Source organism: Melospiza melodia, chromosome 5, assembly GCF_035770615.1.
Source record: "Melospiza melodia melodia isolate bMelMel2 chromosome 5, bMelMel2.pri, whole genome shotgun sequence".
Classification (NCBI taxonomy): Eukaryota; Metazoa; Chordata; class Aves; order Passeriformes; family Passerellidae; genus Melospiza; species Melospiza melodia.
The window spans coordinates 72,760,837-72,779,483 of NC_086198.1; the positions used below are offsets into that span (position 1 = coordinate 72,760,837).

Consider the following 18,647-nt stretch of genomic DNA (forward strand, 5'->3'; position numbering starts at 1 on the left):
ATGCACACAATACAATTGATCTAAGGTTATTTTTCTTAGTACCTTCAGGTTTGAGGCAATACACATAATAGCAATATTTCCACTTTATTAAGAATGGTGATACATATTTTTGACTAGGCAGCCTACATCATCAGCACAGAAAATGCATCCTGTTTATGCATCAAAGAATAAAAGAAAGAATGAAAAGGTATATATGTGCAAGTTTTGAAGGAAAGGCAAGTTGCATTCTAAAAATTTACAAGGCTTAGAGAGATCTGTTTGTTGTTTTCTGTAACTCTCTTTGAAGCACCTCTGAATAAGGCAGAACAGCTGCAAGTTGCAGCAAGGGAAATTCTAACTGTTCTGACTTGTATATGTATGTACTTATATAAAATGTAGTAGAATTTCTTTTTTATCATTTATTTCAGCTAGGAAAATCTTATTTTTAATTTTATCTGTAGATTTATTGCAGGAAAAAATGCTTTGTTATAACGGATTTTGTGAAACTGATTTTTAAAAACAAAATCTTTTCGAACAGGTCATTCTTGTAAACTTTTGAGAAAGAACATGGGACTAATTGTTATAAATGAAGGCTCTCTTGATGTAAGTAAAATCTTTAAAGTTCTCAGTTAATGAAACATTATTTTATTGCTTAAAATATCCAGACACCATGGTGGGGTTGCTGTAACAACAAAAAATAAGTTGGAGTGGCTATTTATCTAGACAGACTATCTAGAAAATTCTGTCAAAATCATGGTTTGGGGGCATGCTGTTTATGTTTGTCTTGGAGGGTTGCTTTCTTAATTTTAGTATTCCATGCTTGGAAGACTGTATGATCTTTGTGACAGAATGTTACTGAATAACTGGAAAACAGTCTACACCTTCTGAAATCACAGTGCAGCTACTACACAAAGGAACTTCACAACTATCAGCAAACAAATTCCATGTAGTAGACTTCATCCATGCAGCTCAAAGCCAGGAGTATCAAATTATACAAGCATTACAGATTAACCACTTCTAGTGTGGTGATTCAAAAGTTCAATAAATATCTATCAAGCAATCTACTTTTATAGTAAATTTATATAAGTATAGAATAAGAATAAATGGTAGTAGCTGCAATGATAACTGCAGTGTACTCTCTATTTCAAACTGGGATGTCTAGATTGTACAGAGATTGAGAGAACCTTTCCTTACGTGGCCAAAGTACAAAGTACATGGAGATGCAATATCTTATGCCAGCTGAATTTGTACATGCAAACTGGTCACTTGCAAATCTGGTTTTGGTGATAACATGCATAATGGTTTTTTCAGCAGCAGGTGAATGTAGTCTGAGAGGCAGTTCAAGAAACAGAGTAAACTAGCTCTATGCAAATATTTTAAGAGACTATTTATGAAGTTTTCTGCCTCATGTGATGGTGTGCATTTTACTGTTTGATGAATGTATATCTTGTGTCCTACCCTTTGCTTGTGGTTGGAATGACAAGTCAGTCTCTATTTCTAGAGTGACTCGTTACCTTGAGTAAATTACCTTGAAAGTTCTAATAGAGGAGTGGGTCATGTCTCAGGAAATGAAGAGAGGGATGGATTGCTGTGATTGCAGAATGCTGAGTCAGTGCAGCTGCAAAGGTGGATCAATTCCTCTTTCCTTTCTGCGTACCAATAACAGTTGGCAAAAGACTGTAGTACTTTGTTGGAATATTGTCTGTTAAGGAGATCACATAGAATGACACTTTGGCTTTTGAGCCAGGTCCACCTCTTGTACTGGCACTCTATGCACCCATGAGGGTGGCTGGACAATCCAGTTTCCTCATTGTGAGAGGAACTGAGCAGCCAGGAAAGCTTGGAGAAGATAATCCCAGTGTCGTGGCACTTGTGTATTTGGGATCTTTGATGGGAGTTGCTCTGTGGCAGTTCTCTCCTCCTCGTCTGTAAAGTACAGCCTCTTGGCTATAAAAAGATGTTGATAGGTTCAGTGGAGTCAGGGAGGTTGGCTTTTCTTGATCTGCGTACTCTTCTGAAAAACGCTGAAACCTTGCACTGAGAACAGTGGCATTAAGTGAATGTTTCTTCTCCTTGCTGTTAAAATAGTAGTGTATGTCCATTGCATACCAGTGGCTTTTGCTAAAACACAGCTTGCTCAAATCTAACCCCTTTATGGACATGCAGAGTCCCCTGTCTTAAAGACATGGAAAAAAAAAGATAAAACAAATACCTCATCAATTTGGTCATTGTTTCGACTTAAGCATGCAGGACAGAGGAAGTTAGAATTAAATGTATTTGTTCAGACTATATCCCAGCCCTGTGAACATTACAAAGAATATGCTAAAATAAAAGATCCTCTAATTTGAACAGATACTCTTGTTCATGAAATAATAAGAAAAATATCTCAACCCCACACACCTCCCCAGTCCACAGTAGACATTAGCTGGTATAGAACTGAAAGTATTTAGGTATCTCAACTCTTTAGAATGTTATTTGTTTTGGGGCAAAATCTAAATGGCAGAGACCATTTACTCCTGGACTATGGGGATTTCACTACATAGAAGAAACAGTAGATGGGAGGAATATGACTTTTCATGTGTTGTTTAAACTTTGATAGAAATTAAATAATCCACAGAGATGAGACAAATTGATACTTCCTTTATGTTGCAATATTTCTTAATTAGAGAAGATGCTCTAGAAAATAGTTACAGAAACTATTGTCATTTTAAAGATTTTCTAGCATGTAATTTTAAACAGTGGAACTTCATTTCTGTCACAGTTTCTAGCAGGTGAGAGCCAGGAAACAAGTGCAGAATTTCCCAACAGGCTAATCTCATTTTAGATAAACCAATGAATCTTTAGAAGGCCAGTAGAAGCAAAATAGTCAAAAACCATTAACAACAATGTGTGGAACTGGAAGGAGTAAGTTGGGTTGAAAAGGCAAAGCAGTATCTTTTAATTTCATTTCAGAGGAGTTTGAGATTTTTAGTTAGTTCACTGTTCTGTTTTTAGGTGGTTACACCAAATTTGGTTTATGTATGCCTGACATCACTGAAAACACAATTATTTGGTTGGTAAACTTGTAAAAAAAATGGAAAGATGTTGTCATAGGATGTCACTAGCTTCCAAAGTTAATATTTTGCAAGCAGAAGAGTTTTTTTTTTCATCTTCCTTTCTCCTCTAAAATACTTTTTACTTTTGGGCTGTGAAGCAGGAAACAGGAGAAAAGTGTGTTGTAGCTCTGTAAAGATCTTTCAAAAGGAAAGAAGGGCAACAAGCAATATTTTTTGTCCCTTATGACACTGCATGGTAGAACTGCACTGTAGCTAACTAGATGTCACTGACCTTCCCAAAGCAGACTACTGCATGAATAAATCTATATGAATGTACTGTCTACTGAATGTAATCTGAAGCTCTCAGTACTAGATCACAAAATAGTGACTTCTCTAGGTATGATTCAAACTGTCATTAGCAATTGAAAAATACAAAATATGTTCCTTTATATAACAGGTACTTTGTGTTATAATTGTTAAATTATGTTAAAATATTTAATGTAATAGAATTTAATGTAATAGAACTATCAATTATAATGCCTGTATTTATATCATTAATTATCTGTGTTTCCTTTTTTCTAAACATTTAGGAACATTTTGTATAATAGCAAATTCTAGTATCTCTATATATGTGAGATATAGAGATACTAGAATTTTGTATTATTATATCAGTTAATAATACAGATACATCTGTATTATTAACTGATATAATAATACACATGTATCTGTTTTATTATACAGATACATCTTTTATATTATTAGATCAGTTTTCTGTATACCTGTGTCTTCTGGCAAATATTTATGCAACTACTGTTATTGTTCAAAGAGCATTGAAGGTTCCACCTCAACTTATACACTTCTTTTTTGGCAGAGTGAAAGAGCAATCCTACACTACATCATAGTGCAATATTGCAAATATACTTTTTGCTTTATAATATTTGGTTGCAGAATCAAAAGGCAACTTCCTCAAAAACCAAAGTGCTAGTGTTTATTATCACTGAAAATTTGAATTTAAGAATATTAAGAAGCAAAAATAACGGACCCAATTTTTTTTGTGCAACAGGGAACAAGAGAGACACTTAGCCATCATTGCAGTACTCTTGGTGATGCTTTAAGGAAGGAAAATGATTTTGCTCTCATCATTGATGGTAAATCTCTGAAGTATGCTTTGACATTTGGAGTAAGACAGTATTTCCTGGATTTGGCTTTGTCATGTAAAGCTGTTATTTGTTGCAGGTAAGGTTTACGTTATTCTCTCTCCATGCTATTTTTATTAACATATAAAAATAAAGAAACTGGAGTTCTGAAATACAGTCATTCAAGTGAAATATCACTGTCGAGCAGTCTGCAACAAAGCATAATTGTCAGAGTCACTCAGATTGCCTATTTCCAGGAACATGATCTGTAGTCCATTGAGGGTAGCCTCAATAAGGTTGAGACACTAACCTTGACCTTGAATTGGTATTACAGTTAACCACATGATTTAGCATATCTAGAGTCACCTGTAGATCTTTCTCCACAGGCTGCTTTTCTGTAAGATGTGGATTACACTGTATAAGAAGTGCTCAGAAATGTTAAAGCTACTACTCAGGGTGATTTTTGTTGCCTGAAGCTGGTGGAAATGCCTTTTTAAGCATTATTATGCCTGATTATTATAGGCTTTGTTTATACTATGAACCCTTTCATCCTTTCTTGTAAATATCAACTATTACAGCTAGAAACTTCCATTGTTCCATTAAAATAAGTCAGATTCATCTGAAAAATCTGTTCAAAATGGAACTATTTTTCTACTTTGCAAAAGGACACAGAAAAAGAAGTAATATTACAATATCCAAATAATCACGGGGTTTCTAGTCTTTCCATCCCTTCTGAAAAGCAATGTCATGCTGCCAAGGGATTTTTTAATTAATGTTTTTGTGGTTAAGCTTTGTAGCCATGCTTCAGCCTGAAACAGTTTGAATTTCAAACTAAGGTTTTACTGTCTTCTAAACTGAGAAGTTACTCTGAACAGTTTATACTGTGCATAAACACCTTCCTAATGGCAGTATTTTTTCTGACAGATAAGTTGGAATATTGTGCTTGTCCTACTAGGTTGAGTTTGCTCAATACAGTAACAAGCAGGAGATGCATGTAGAACTGATCTTTTAAAGCTATATTTCTTTTTCTTCTCTTTCCCTGATTACAATATACATTTTATGCCATTTGAAGAGATAATTTTTCTGGTTTTGTTGAACTGGGGAACCATTGAGGGGTATTCTGTACAGAAATCTGTCTTTTATTGTTGGCATTCTTGTAAAGAAACAGCAAAGTGCAAAATGAAAGTTTCTGTTCTAGTAGTATTCTCCCTGTAATTTATTCATTTTACACTTCCATAATTTACCTAGGTCAGTTGGTTTCAATGCATATCTAGATATATGTCTGACATATTTTGTGGTTGATTAAAAATCGGCTACAGGTTTAAACTAAAATACTTGCTTGTAACACTCACTGTTTTAATGTGAACCTATTTAATATCCCATGTTTCCCAAAAGTCAAAATTCTGCCAAAATATTTGTTTCTGTTAAATGCTTTGTCTTTAGTACCAAAAAACTTCATTGCCTTGTTTATGAGCTTAAAAATAAAAAGTTTTAAGTGGTAGTTTTCAATTAAGGTAAAAAATATAATCCAGACTTAACAAGAATGTAAGCTCCTTCTTCATCCATATAATGACAGTAAACATCAGAAATTCTCATTTGTTGTAAAAGTACAAATTACACCATTTTCTTTTAAGTTTGCAGGCTGCATTGACTTGTGCAGAAGCATTTATTACCAATGGATTCTTCCTAAGACTAGCTGTAGCACAGATGATGCTGACAAATATTCAGTAGACATTTCTCTTAAAAAAAAAAATCTGTATATGTTATTAATTCTAAGCAGATGTTTGGCTTAAAGACTTCAGCAAGCTGAATTCCAACTCTGTATTGGCTTCAGAGTAATATATGCAAGAAGAATGTTAAATGGGTTATTCTGGAGTAAAAATGTACAGCTAAGAGTGAGCAAAATGAATGAAAAATATTTTTTACTGGTTTCACCATGAACTTGAGGCAGTGATAGTGCCATCTTCCAGCTGCCCTTATAACATTGTCTAAAAAGGAATTAAGGCACTGTTCCTGAGAAGTTAGAAAGATGAAAAATAAGTACTTGGGGCAGGAACCTTCAGTAGAAGCTGGCTGTAGCAAGTCTTGGTACAGTTCTCAAAAGCAGAGTTCAAATAAAACACATACCAAAAGATCATAGAAGGATTTTTTTTTTTTCATATAGCTGGACCACAGAATGTTTCAGAAGGGCTGCTGCCCAGAAGCTTTCAAGCCAAGTTTTCCACAAGGCTGTGGACTCATCTAACACAGCTTTTTTAGAAGTCCAGTAGTTGTGTATGTGTTGTGCTGGCCACTGAATAATGGGATTACATAGCCACCTTCAATTTGAAGGCTGTATTGTTTTTCATTCCTTTATTTTTTACAATGCACTTTCAAACAGTTCTCTCTAACTCACTTGGTAAGGTGACTTCCTCAGCATAGAATCCTCTTTTAGCTTTTAAGTAGTCCAAAGTTCATAAATGCTAGTTTTTATTAATTTTGCTGTGAATGTGCTTTTAACATATACTCTTGAAGGGCAATAACAAGACGACATCGCTCACTAGGATGTTAATTGGCCTGGGTTTATTAGCTTTCCACAGAATATAAAGTGTATTTTGAAATTACATTCATTTGAAAGTCTTGTATTAATAAACCTGTTTGGTTTTTTTATCCCTTAGGGTATCACCACTTCAAAAATCTGAAGTTGTAGAAATGGTTAAAAAACAAGTTAAGGTAGTAACTCTAGCAATTGGTGATGGAGCAAATGATGTTAGTATGATACAAACAGCACATGTTGGTGTTGGTATCAGTGGGAATGAAGGTCTACAGGCTGCTAATTCTTCAGACTACTCAATTGCTCAGGTAAGTCATTCCACTGCAAAATACTACAATAAAATATTTTAAAATTTTATTAATATTAGTGTATGTATGTTTTAATTGTACGTTTGTTCATTTTTCTTTTTTTTTTTTTTGCAGTTCAAGTATTTGAAGAACTTGCTGTTGGTTCATGGAGCCTGGAATTATAACAGAGTAGCTAAATGCATCTTATATTGTTTCTACAAGAATATAGTCCTTTATATTATCGAGGTAATTTTACAGCACATGAAATGTTACATCTTGAAACTAAAACCTTAATTTTGAGCTTTTGGCTATGATTTTTTTTTAAATATTTTAACTGTAAATAAATACCTACTAGTACTGAATCTTGAAATTTTTAATAATCTGATTAATCTGATTTTTTTTTTTACTTTAAAAAACCGCAGTTGTTTAAAAATGCATGGTAAATATTAGTACTAAATGTGTTTCTAATACTGCTAGCTTATTGAAATGCTGTACATGTAACATCATTGCAGTAATTAAGGAGTCCAGTTACAAGTTTGCCTTAAGTTTACCCAGAGATGTGTGTGCTTCATCTCCTTGTGCTGGTGTCAGGGCCTGTGGGTTCAGAGTCTGCCGCCCTTTCAGAGGTCTCTGTTGCACTGCTGGGCTGTTGCTGCTCAGAGCAGTGCCCAGGGCTGCTACAGACAGGCTCAGTTCCCCTCTTGGGCACCTTTCACTTGCTGAATGGGGTGATCCTGCATCCTCAGGCTCCTGTTCAAGAGCAGGGATACTTTCCTGAAAGTAGCCAACCTCGTTTTTTCACCTGGGATTTTAAGGAGTGAAATCTTGCAAAAAAATACAGTGGTATGAGAGGATTGTGCTGTAATTAATCTACATTTATTGGTAGGTATGGTTAGAACAGAATGTAAAATTGTAGTTTTCACTCCCTTCATCACCACACAGCAACCATAAAATGTTTTAAACATATTTTTAAATAATTTTTTAAAGCTCCTCTCGTTCTTCCCATCCTTTTCTTCTGACAGCTGCTGCATCTTTTATCATCAGAAATACGCACACACACACACGTATATATAAATATATATATATAGCATTTATAATTGATTCAAACTCTATATTCACAGTGAAACTTTGGGTTAAAAATGTGGAAAAATTTTTAATTTTTGAAAATCTTGGCCATAAAATAAATTTTATTGAAAGTCTTATGTATTTTGTATGTTAATGGGGTTACGAGATACTCTTTAAATTTTCGTTGTTTCTTTAAATATATTTTCAAATGAGTGTCTTAAACTTGCAAAGTAAGTGTTCAGCTTTACTGGAAGAAAAAATGCTTTATTTCTGTTAAACCTGATGCAAACATTAGATTAATATTTCGATTTGGATACTTACTTATGTGACCTTAATTGTTGTAATATTTGAAAATACTTTACATTTTTTATGTACAGTGTTGTAGCCAAAGGAGTGTACTTTTCTCACCATATTTTTACATTTTCTAAATTTCCTCTTTTTTCTCTCCTTATTGTGTTATAACTGCAAATAGATTTCTGTGTAAGTAGCCGCAAGTTTGTAGCCTCTTAAGAAAAATATAAAGTAGGAAGCTATAGAAAAAGCAAGTCCACTAAAGATCCTTTATTGTCTAGAAGTGGCAGACTTAGGAGCCTGTATTTCAAAGGCTGTGTATCTACTTACATGATCAGACTTCCAGAAGTACTGATTAGCAGTAGCTCTAGAAGTATTTGAAAAAAACAGTAATAATGTATACTTTGCTTATAGAAAGCATATAAAGGTTGACTTTAGAACATGTAAATTTATTTGTCTTAAATTTCTGTAATTGTCACCTGCAAACATACTGTGAATTTTTAACAAATCAGATATAAGTATCCCACTATTTGTATTTTTTGAGAAAGAACGTTAAATGCAGGATACAGAGATCATAGTCTAAAGATCAAAACTTTGATTTTATGAACAGATAGTCTCATCTTCCTGAGCAAATTGAAGGGCAAAGAGATAATTTTGATATGGGTTGTTATGACCCTTTATATATAATACATGCAATCATTTTGCCATATACACCTTCTCTGGAAGACAAAATAAATTCTACTTGAATTCCTGTATAGCCCACATTTGTCAGCTCAGAAAACTTTTCAGAGATGTTAATAGCTCATGTCAATACTGTGAGTGAATGGGCAGAAATTCATCATTGAATGTCTCCAGAAAGGACAACTGCCAGTCTTGAGTCTCTCTTTTCAGTTTTTTTGTACAGATCAGGCGTGGGAGCAGGGAGCTCAATGAGTATTTGTAAGCTGCTGCTTAATATGCAGAAATGCTACATCAGGAAAACTTCAGTGAGGCTTTTGTGGCCACACCTCCTCTGCCTTGGAGTTTAGGAAATAGTACTGTGAAAGGCACGTCTGGAAGTTACTTTAAACAAGTTTTCTTTTACTCTGACAATAATAAAAATACCTACCCTTACTTAATAGATCTGTATCCTGGTTTTAAATGTCTGCTCAGTCCTAATCAAGAAAATAATGGAAAATATTCCATTTAATCTAAAATATAGCCTTTATCCTAGGCATTCATGGGCTGATATGAAATTGATGTCAATTGGTTTCTTAATTCAGAAAATGGTAAAGGTCTATAGTAATACTGAAGCACAGTGACATTGTCAGTGCTTATTGACATTTAAACTCGTATTCATAAGAAACTAGAAGAGGTCTGTAATAATGTTTTTCTACTCTATGTCTTGATGCAATAGCTATTTAAATATGGGCCTCATCTTTTGTATAGGACTAGTCACAATGACTTGAGAGGCTATATTCTGATGTATCAGTCTAAATTGCATGTGAAAACTTTTAATCTCTAATAGACCATTAATGTGGTCTATTGAGCCTGTACAGATCATCACACTCATGTAGGATAAGCCTATGCAAAGTCTCATACTTATTCTGGAGGAGCTGACTTTATTTTAAAAAGGTGGTTGATGTTGAGATTGATCTCATGACTGAGAACTCCTTTGTGGATTGGTTTTATTTTTATAATTACCATTACTGTATGCACTCTGTCATTAAACTACTAATTTTATGAAACTATAAAAATCACCCTTCGACATCAGAGGAACAGAATTTTCCTATTCCTACTTCTCATTTTGCTATCTAGTAACAACTAGCAATAATGTAAAATAACTGGTTCATATTAAATAAAAGGGATTTACAGTTTTAAAAAATAAGAATATTTGATTTTTACCCAACATGAAACATCAAATGAAAGAGTAAGAATAAGAGTAAGAATCAGCGTAACAGTGATAAAGGACCAAGACAAGCAGAAGAAACAGTTGTGTGGAGTTGAGATTTAAATTTCAGTTACAGATGTTTAAACATTTATAACAATTTAAGTGATATCATGAAAATAATTAATTTTATGAAGTAATTCAAGCTATAATGACTTTTTTTATTCCATAAACTTTGGATGATTGGGAGGTTATTTTCCCCCTTCCCCCAAGGAGTTCATGTCCATAACTGGAATTGACCATTGTGTTCCTATTTCCTTTGCCTGACATATCAGATGAATAGCCATGATCATGTAATGCATAACCCATGTAATGCATAACCCCAAACATGAGCAGGCTTCTGGGCATACTCACACTGGGTCTGAGCTGCACAGTTCAGCTGCTGTGGTTCACTGTGCCATGGCTTACTTGAGGGGTGCAAACTGCACTGAGTTCCGTTCGAAACACACACAGCAGAAGGTGATTGTGCTCATGCCCACATTTTTGCATTACTTGGCTGGAAAAATTAGAAATACAAGGATTTTTGTTGAGGTCCATCTAATTTTAGACAGGCTGGGGACCTAATTCTTTCCTTTTCAGTAGAAAATTTTGTAGGTGTTGAACTACAGAATAGTCTAATTTTCACTGCCTGTTCATATATATAGACTAAAATACTATTTTTAAAAGCACCAATCACCTGTTCTTCTGTAAAAGGGAGCTGGATTCATAATTTGATTTGTTAGAGTAGGACCTATACCCTAAGAGAGAAGTGTTTGAGTCTGCTCCTAAGTTAGTGTCATGTCCAGCATCCTAAGAATTTATTTTGCAGGTACAGCTTCCTTCATGGTCCATCATAACTAGGATGGAACACACTTGTCTCTGAATAAATTGCCCAGTGCAGAGCAAGTGTTTCTTGTCACAATTAATAATGTAGTAAGCTCCATATTACTTTTTTCATATAGGGTTAAGAGTGTAATTTTCTAGGGCCCAAGATTCAGAAGTTAAGGCAAATAGGTAGGTTATTTTCTTCTTCTCTTATCGTTTGAGGTAAGGGCTGTATTTGTCCTTTGTCTTTTCTTTTTTCACCTTTTAGCTCTTTTCATTTTGAGCCATTATGGCATAAGCCAGTTGTTCTTAATCTTGTAACTAATATAAAACTAATGTTTCTGCTTAGATACTAGAGATGTTTTGTCTCTTGAAGTTAAATATGTGGTATTCCACTAAACAGTAGTGTTTCTGCTAGAGACCACTGCTTTTAGCCACATTGAAAGATTTCTTCTTCATGGACTTTTATTGATATATTCCATAAGAACTTCAGGACTTAGAGATGCTACCAGATTTCATCTCTCTTTAGTTTGCATCTAGGCCTCTGACCAAGGCCAGTCCTTTATTGCACTAAAATGAACTAAAATGCCTAAAACTTGCATGCTTTCTTTAGAAAAAAGTAAATGCTAATATTTCAGGAAGTCAATACTATGCCTTAAAGGATTTCTTTACAATTTTATACTAAAACCACTTTCAGTTTAAACACCGTGAAAATTCCAACTTAAATTCTGTACAAAATAAGCTGAAAGCAACATTCCATTGCAAATTAAAATTTTATTCTGAATACTTGCCTTGCTTTTTAAAAGTCACTCCAAAACATTTCCAAGTGTTGCTTAACATCATTTACCTGTAAGAGCAGTCAACATGTGGAATAGATTCAGTGTATATATTTAGGCCTTCCATTTTAAATTAGTGTTTTATAACACTTTGCCTACTAGTTAAATCATAGTGGAAATTTAATGTCTTTTCCATATGCTCCTTGGTTATGAAGGGTCAAGCCTATGTGTATTTGTGGTCTTCTATTTTCTTCCTAGAGAGGGATACTTTTCTTTACTCTATTTGCAATTACCAGCAATGAGATGTACACATATTTATGACCAGCTACTGAGTCCTGTATCTTCCACCACCCTAACCCTTTCAAATCAATATTTCTAAAATTTACTCCAGTATTTGATACAAACCAGGGAAAAAAAAGCATCAATCTTACTGATGTTGACTGCATAATTAATAATTCTGTAATGCGCAATTGATTAGGTACTCATCTTGAACCTTTACAGTCAGCTACTGAGAAACTGCTGCCAACAAATTCATCACAATTAAATCATAATTCATATTTTGAAATTCAAAAATCAAAATTAAAAAGAGCTGCTAAAAATCTGATTCAGCTAAAATAAAGTAATTCCATTGTCTTTTCAGTTTGTAGTCTGCAAGGTTAGAAAATTGTGCTTGTTGCACTTAAAACTACCAAAGTAAACAAATTTCGCATTTCAAGATTTTGGAAAATTCAGGGCATTCTTACTCTTTCTGTTTTGCAGCCTTGAACAGTCATGACTTTTTATGCCATCTTCTTTTTATAAGTGGCCACCAAAAAAAATTTATCTGTTGAAAAACATAGCAATTTTGGCTGGATTTTACCTCCCATTTTTAGTGTTAGTAGTTGACAAATTCAGGAGGTTTTCCATCTCAAAGTAGTCACAGACATGTTCAGACATTGCACCACCTGATTAAAAAAAATCTGGGTTTGGTCATAGAATCCAGTCAGCTGGAGGCCAGCTTGGGTTCATACTAATAAACATCCATATTGATTGTAGTAATTCATGCTTCCTTTATAAAGTTTAATGAAATGTAAACTGTAAGAAAGCAGCATCTAAAAATTCACTTGAAAAACTTGAGTGTTAAATTGAGTAGACTGTTCAAATTATTTTGACTTGTCTTACTTAAGAGCTTATGTTTTTCCTAGACCATATAGTTTCAGTGTAACTTGGTCATAAAGATTCATCAGATAATTTGCTTCTCCACTTTGTCATTGAACTAATTCAAGGATGAGAATAATAGGAGAAAGTAGATATGCAGAATGCTGTGCTGAAAAATATGCTATCACATGTTTCAAATTAAATTTGCTTTTAGCAAAAAATGATAAAAATTATGCAATTAAAGAGATGTCCGCTTCCCTCTCTACAGTACCTATGTAGCTGAGTTAGTGCTTCTTAACTAAGTAGCTCTATTTTAATGCTCTGGTAGAGCCTAATCCTTTTATGAGTAAGGATTATTGGTAGTTTTAAACAGCAGGTTAATCAATGAATTCTGTTAGTCAAGTTGGTAACAATGGGAAGACAATGACTACTGATCTGTAGGTTCCCCCTCCAGCAGCCCATGTCAGAATTTTTATTTAATTAAGAATTAAGTGAGCTTAAATCACTCTTAAAACCTTGAAGAACCTGACATTTCTTCTGAAAATAGCTACCTCCTTTGAATGTTTTCCTATTTACATGGAATTGCTCATGTATCTGGCTAGATTGCCTGCAGTCTGTTCTTGATTGGAAGTTGGGTTTATCATTAATTTTTATATGGATTTAAACCACAACATTTTCAATTGTGTTGTAAATGTGTTGTAGGGGTATCCCTTTTTGAGAGGCTGAGGAAAAATCTGTTTATTGTACCTTGCAAGACATTTGGGTAATACACGGTTCTAATCTTTTGCAGGTCTGGTTTGCATTTGTCAATGGCTTTTCTGGACAAATTCTTTTTGAAAGATGGTGTATAGGTCTTTACAATGTGGTAAGATAATTTGTGTGCCTTTAAGTACATTTAACCATGAACGGTTCTTAAGTAAGCAATCTTTAAGCAAATCCTCACCTCTAAAATGTTGCAATTTTTTCTTTTTAAACCACCTAGATGTTTACAGCAATGCCTCCTCTAACTCTTGGAATATTTGAGAGATCCTGCCGAAAAGAAAACATGCTGAAATACCCTGAGTTATACAAGACTTCCCAAAATGCACTGGACTTTAATACTAAGGTAGATCTTTGTAAAAATCAAAACATAAAGCAAAAATTCATAGGAGTTCAGTATAGTTACCCTTTTTATTCTATGCTGCTCATAATTAAAAATGGAGGGGATTTTTATTGCTATTATTTCCAGGTGTACACTTGTCAGTGAATGGTACAAATCATATATATATATATTCATTTTTACCAAGTATGGAAATGGACAACCAGGATTTCATTTTTCAACCCTTTTTTTTTTCCCTGCTGGTAATAAAGCTGTCTTCTGTAGGCAGAAGTGATTAGACCTCACTGTTGCTGGGCTGTATGTATTTGTACTGTTATATGGAAATGGATTACTGAAGCCTGTGGAGAAGTGTTGCAGTGGACAATGAGAACTGTCACTAGATTTGTAGAGGGAGGGACATGGTACTATTCTTTGTCAATTTGGAGTTGTGGGTTTATGGTTTAATTTTGAGTTTTGGGAAAAAATACTTGGGAGTCAAGAATGCGTCAGGGTGGATCAAAAGGAATCTGAAGCTACTTTTGGTGGGAATTGGGTGATGTTCATCTTAGAGAGACTAGCATAAGTAATGGTAAAAGAATGTAGGACTCTTTAATACATAAAATAAAGAAAATTTCTACAGCATTGCCCATAAAATATCTCTTTTGAAAAAAACTAAGTTAGTCTTATGCCTGAATCTGTGATTTCGTGAGTATTTGACTTTTGTAAAAGATTCTTCTGATTTTATTTCTCGTAAATATAATTGTGACATTTCAAGTAATGTCATTTTATGTTGAACTTGGGGACATTTTCAATATATCCTGGAATTAACAATGCTTACATGTGATGGTCTGTAGTAAATATACAGAGCTGATACAGCATACTTAATTCTTGTATCTGCACCACTTGTGCAATGTAACTCAAGTTACCCCAATATATACATAATTATTTGTCTAAACTATCGTTGTTCACTGAAACAGATGAGATTTTTCTCCTTCTTCCTCATTTCATCGTTTCAAAATCCACCCTGAAAGTTTTTAAGGACACTGTAACAGAGTCTTGTGTCCCTGTGAATGCTTTCCAAATATGAGGCTTTTCATGGTCCCATAAATACAGACACTTTTTTGTGTTGTGATAGTTTTAATAAACAGTGTAAGTATGACTTATAATAGTTGTGTTTCTGTTTTAAAATAAACTTTAGTTTGTTTTTTTTTTATTGCATAGATGTATTGTTGACTTAATTGGAAATTCTGTGACTGTTCCCATACAACATTTGCTATGAGTAAATGTCTACAAACTCACCAGCTACAAAATTCCCACCTATATAAGTTGAATAGTTGATGTTAAAGATTTGGAAACATTACTGCCTTGAATATTGATGCAGATATTTGTTATGGTAAAAGGGATCAAAGGTTATGAGGTCATGACAGAGGTTAAAGGATTAGCATGGGACAAAAAGACTTGGTCAGGAAAATGGAAAAGTAGAACTAATTTTTCTTGCACCCACCTGTGCTTTCTGTCAAATAAAAACTTCTGGTAATGACATAGCAAGAAGGAGAGACAAAGGTTAATGAGTAGCACAAGTTTAAATGTGCAAAGTATTAGAGTGTAAATTGGACCATGCAACCAAGTGTAGCTGAATAATCTAACAAAAGATGTTGAGACATTGTGGAAAATGTGAGACAGGCAACTTAATTTCAATTGTTTGAACACCTTAACACTCAAGATACACATCATTCAGTTACAATAAAAGGCATAACAGTCAAAAGCATTGTTAGTGAAAAAAACAATATTGCCATACTGAAGGAAATGGGCTACGTATTTTTTATTAAGTCTTTTTATGTCATTATGCAATATATTATGGAAAATGTTAATAGAGTGTTTTTTCTTAAACTTAATACAATCCTTTGCAGAAGGCATCTTTTACAAATGGAAATAAGTTTGAAAGTAAACCTTCAGTTGTTCAGCAAATACGCTAAAGGAATTTTAATATGATCAAATTGTGCTCCTCAAGAATGGACTATGTAAGGAGAAATTAAAGAAGAAACTGATATTTGTCCTTTTTTAATTCCTTTGTGCGTGGGAATATGTGTAACTCAGGTTTTAATTTTTCTATTATCTAAATTTATTCTTATGCTAAATGCAAATTATAAAAGCTAGAGTCCTTTTTAATTCCCCACTTGGAATGTAGGAATTGTTCCAGCTGTCTAGTTTAGTCTCATTTTTCTGATGATATTCCCATATTTTTATGTTTTAATTTCCCTTCTGAATTGAAATTAAAAGGAGGAGATAATACACACATTTTTTCAAAGCATAAAAATAAACAAATGACCCATGAAGAGCTAAGAGGCAGAAAGTGCCTGTCAGTTATATTACTTCACAGTGGTGGCCTAACAAAAACACATTTTGTGAATCTAGCACATGGATAAAAAGAAAGGTCAGGGTTCACAGAGCTAGTTTATTGCAAATGGTTCTCATGGATTTTCTGTTTTCTCTTTCTTAGGTTTTCTGGGTTCATTGTTTAAATGGCCTCTTCCATTCATTCATTCTGTTTTGGTTTCCACTAAAAGCCCTTCAGCATGGTAAGTATTATGAAAAATAAAAATATAAATGTTGAAAAGTTCTACATATCATCTTATTTCTAAGGGAAGCTTTATAAATAATAACAGTTCAGTGTGGTTAAATTTCAAGATACCATTTCTAGAACTAAACCAGATGCCATGAACATAAAATGTTTTATTTAAGATCTGTGTAAAAGCAGGAATAATAATATGTACATGTACATTTAGCTATTTCAGTAGTGTTGATGTAAACTGAAACAAGATGGAGAAAAAGAGATTGCTATTTAATTATGGTAATTTTTATGAAATACACCACCACGATAAATACCTACACGATTCTAAAATGCTATGATCCCTTGTATTGTCTCTTACTTTTTGTCAGCATTTAGTTTTACTGTGTGTACATTCTGTCCTGTTAGTTCAAGGCCATACTAATCTGCTAGTTTATATTTCTAAGAGTGGGATTGTGGCAGAGGAACAGTGACATCTTGGACTGCTCACTCCTGTCCATCTTCTCTTTCAACTGTTGTATATGCTTGAGCTGCAGAAGGAAGTGGGGTGGTTTAGAGGAAAGTGGTGCTAATTAAAGGAGACTTGAAAGCACTGCTTCCATTTTGTGGGAATGTTTGGGGCTGAAAGAGTTCTCATAAAGGTGAGGTTTTGATTCCAATTTGTGAGGAGGAAAAAAACAATTGTGTACTTTGCAGCTTTTCTGAAAATTAGTCCCTTTTCAGTTTTGGTGATGTAGCCAAGCAGTCTGCCCTGGCATAGGGGGCAGAAATGTTCTCATGGACTTTCGAAAGTGCTTAGACTAGCAGCTCAGGTCAGCTGAGTAACAGCTGCTCATGCCCTAAAAGCTTAAGGGAAAAATACTCTGTGACTCCTAAAGGGTAAAGGGAGGGATGTGGCAGCTTATTTTCTCTGAAAGGCCACTCACATCACATTGAATGTAAGTTCAGTGGCAATAGTTTGCATTGGAGAGGTTTAGATAGCCCAGGAGGAATGAGATTCCCAAAATGTCAGTGCATACTCTAAAACCATAATCTCAAATTCAAACTGAAATCCCCATTCAAAGCTGTAGCCAAGCCACGTGAGAGATTTTTGCATTACATCATGGATAAGTGTTCAATGAGTGTCTGTGGTGATGCAGAGTTCATTAGTGAATGGCAGAGATAGCTGTACAAACACTTGGCAGAGCTCAGCCCCCTCAGCCCACAAACCCTGGGCTAGAACTGCCTTGCTGGCCAGTGGCCTCTGTGAGTCTGAACAAATTGCCTGCTGCCCTTCCCTTTCATTGCTAAAGAAAGGATGGGTAAGGGAGCAGAACTGGGATGTGGGGGAATTGGGTACATTGTGAGGTGATATAATCAGTACCTAGGGTGGGTCTGGTGGTGCTCAGAGTTTGACATGAGGGAGATACAAGTGCAAAAAAGAGATATGCTATTAACTAAATCACTGGTGTCTGGATGTGTAGTGACGAAAGGGAAATAATACTAGTAGTTTCCTAAGGAATACCAGAGACAGGAACTTCTGAGAACAAGTCCCTGCTTCCACCTTCTCTTAACAAAGAAGTGGTGCAGGTAGATCCTAAAATATGAAAGTTATAGCTTAGCTTTGTGCATCAGAGTGCTGAGTCCCAGCACTCTCACTGGTGGTAATAGGCTTAGCTGCCTGCCTATTCCTCTGCCTTATTCTCACTTTGCTCTTTACTGCTAGGTATATATTGTAAAGCAGTGCAGTGGTATATGAGAAGGCACTTATTAGAATGTTGAAAACCAAATCTTGAAGATGATTAAAATCTCTTGGCACCCTTCTCTTGGTCAAATTCTACTGTTTAGTCATATTCTTGCTTGTCCACCTATTTCTTATCTGTAAGAAGAAAATTTCAGTATGGATTTGTAAGAATTGTTTGTCAGAATTGGCTCCATGGGACCTTACCATTGTACAGTACACAAAATTTACACTCTGTGTACTGTCATGTGGATACAAAAAGTGACACATCAGTCTTCACAGAAGCTTCTTCAGATGCAACTTTGTCAAC

General features: G+C 34.5%; 1 protein-coding gene across 5 annotated transcripts in view; it reads left to right on the top strand.

Annotated features, from left to right (window-relative positions):
• Window positions 1-18,647, top strand: part of ATP8A1 (ATPase phospholipid transporting 8A1) — a 100,604-nt gene that overhangs the window by 52,037 nt on the left and 29,920 nt on the right. For all 5 annotated transcript variants that reach the window (XM_063157355.1, XM_063157357.1, XM_063157354.1 and 2 more), the window contains 7 exons: window positions 518-582; window positions 4,078-4,250; window positions 6,808-6,991; window positions 7,106-7,216; window positions 13,761-13,835; window positions 13,953-14,075; window positions 16,549-16,627. In XM_063157355.1, the coding sequence (XP_063013425.1) occupies window positions 518-582; window positions 4,078-4,250; window positions 6,808-6,991; window positions 7,106-7,216; window positions 13,761-13,835; window positions 13,953-14,075; window positions 16,549-16,627 (810 nt within the window). The remainder of the gene's footprint in view (window positions 1-517; window positions 583-4,077; window positions 4,251-6,807; window positions 6,992-7,105; window positions 7,217-13,760; window positions 13,836-13,952; window positions 14,076-16,548; window positions 16,628-18,647) is intronic.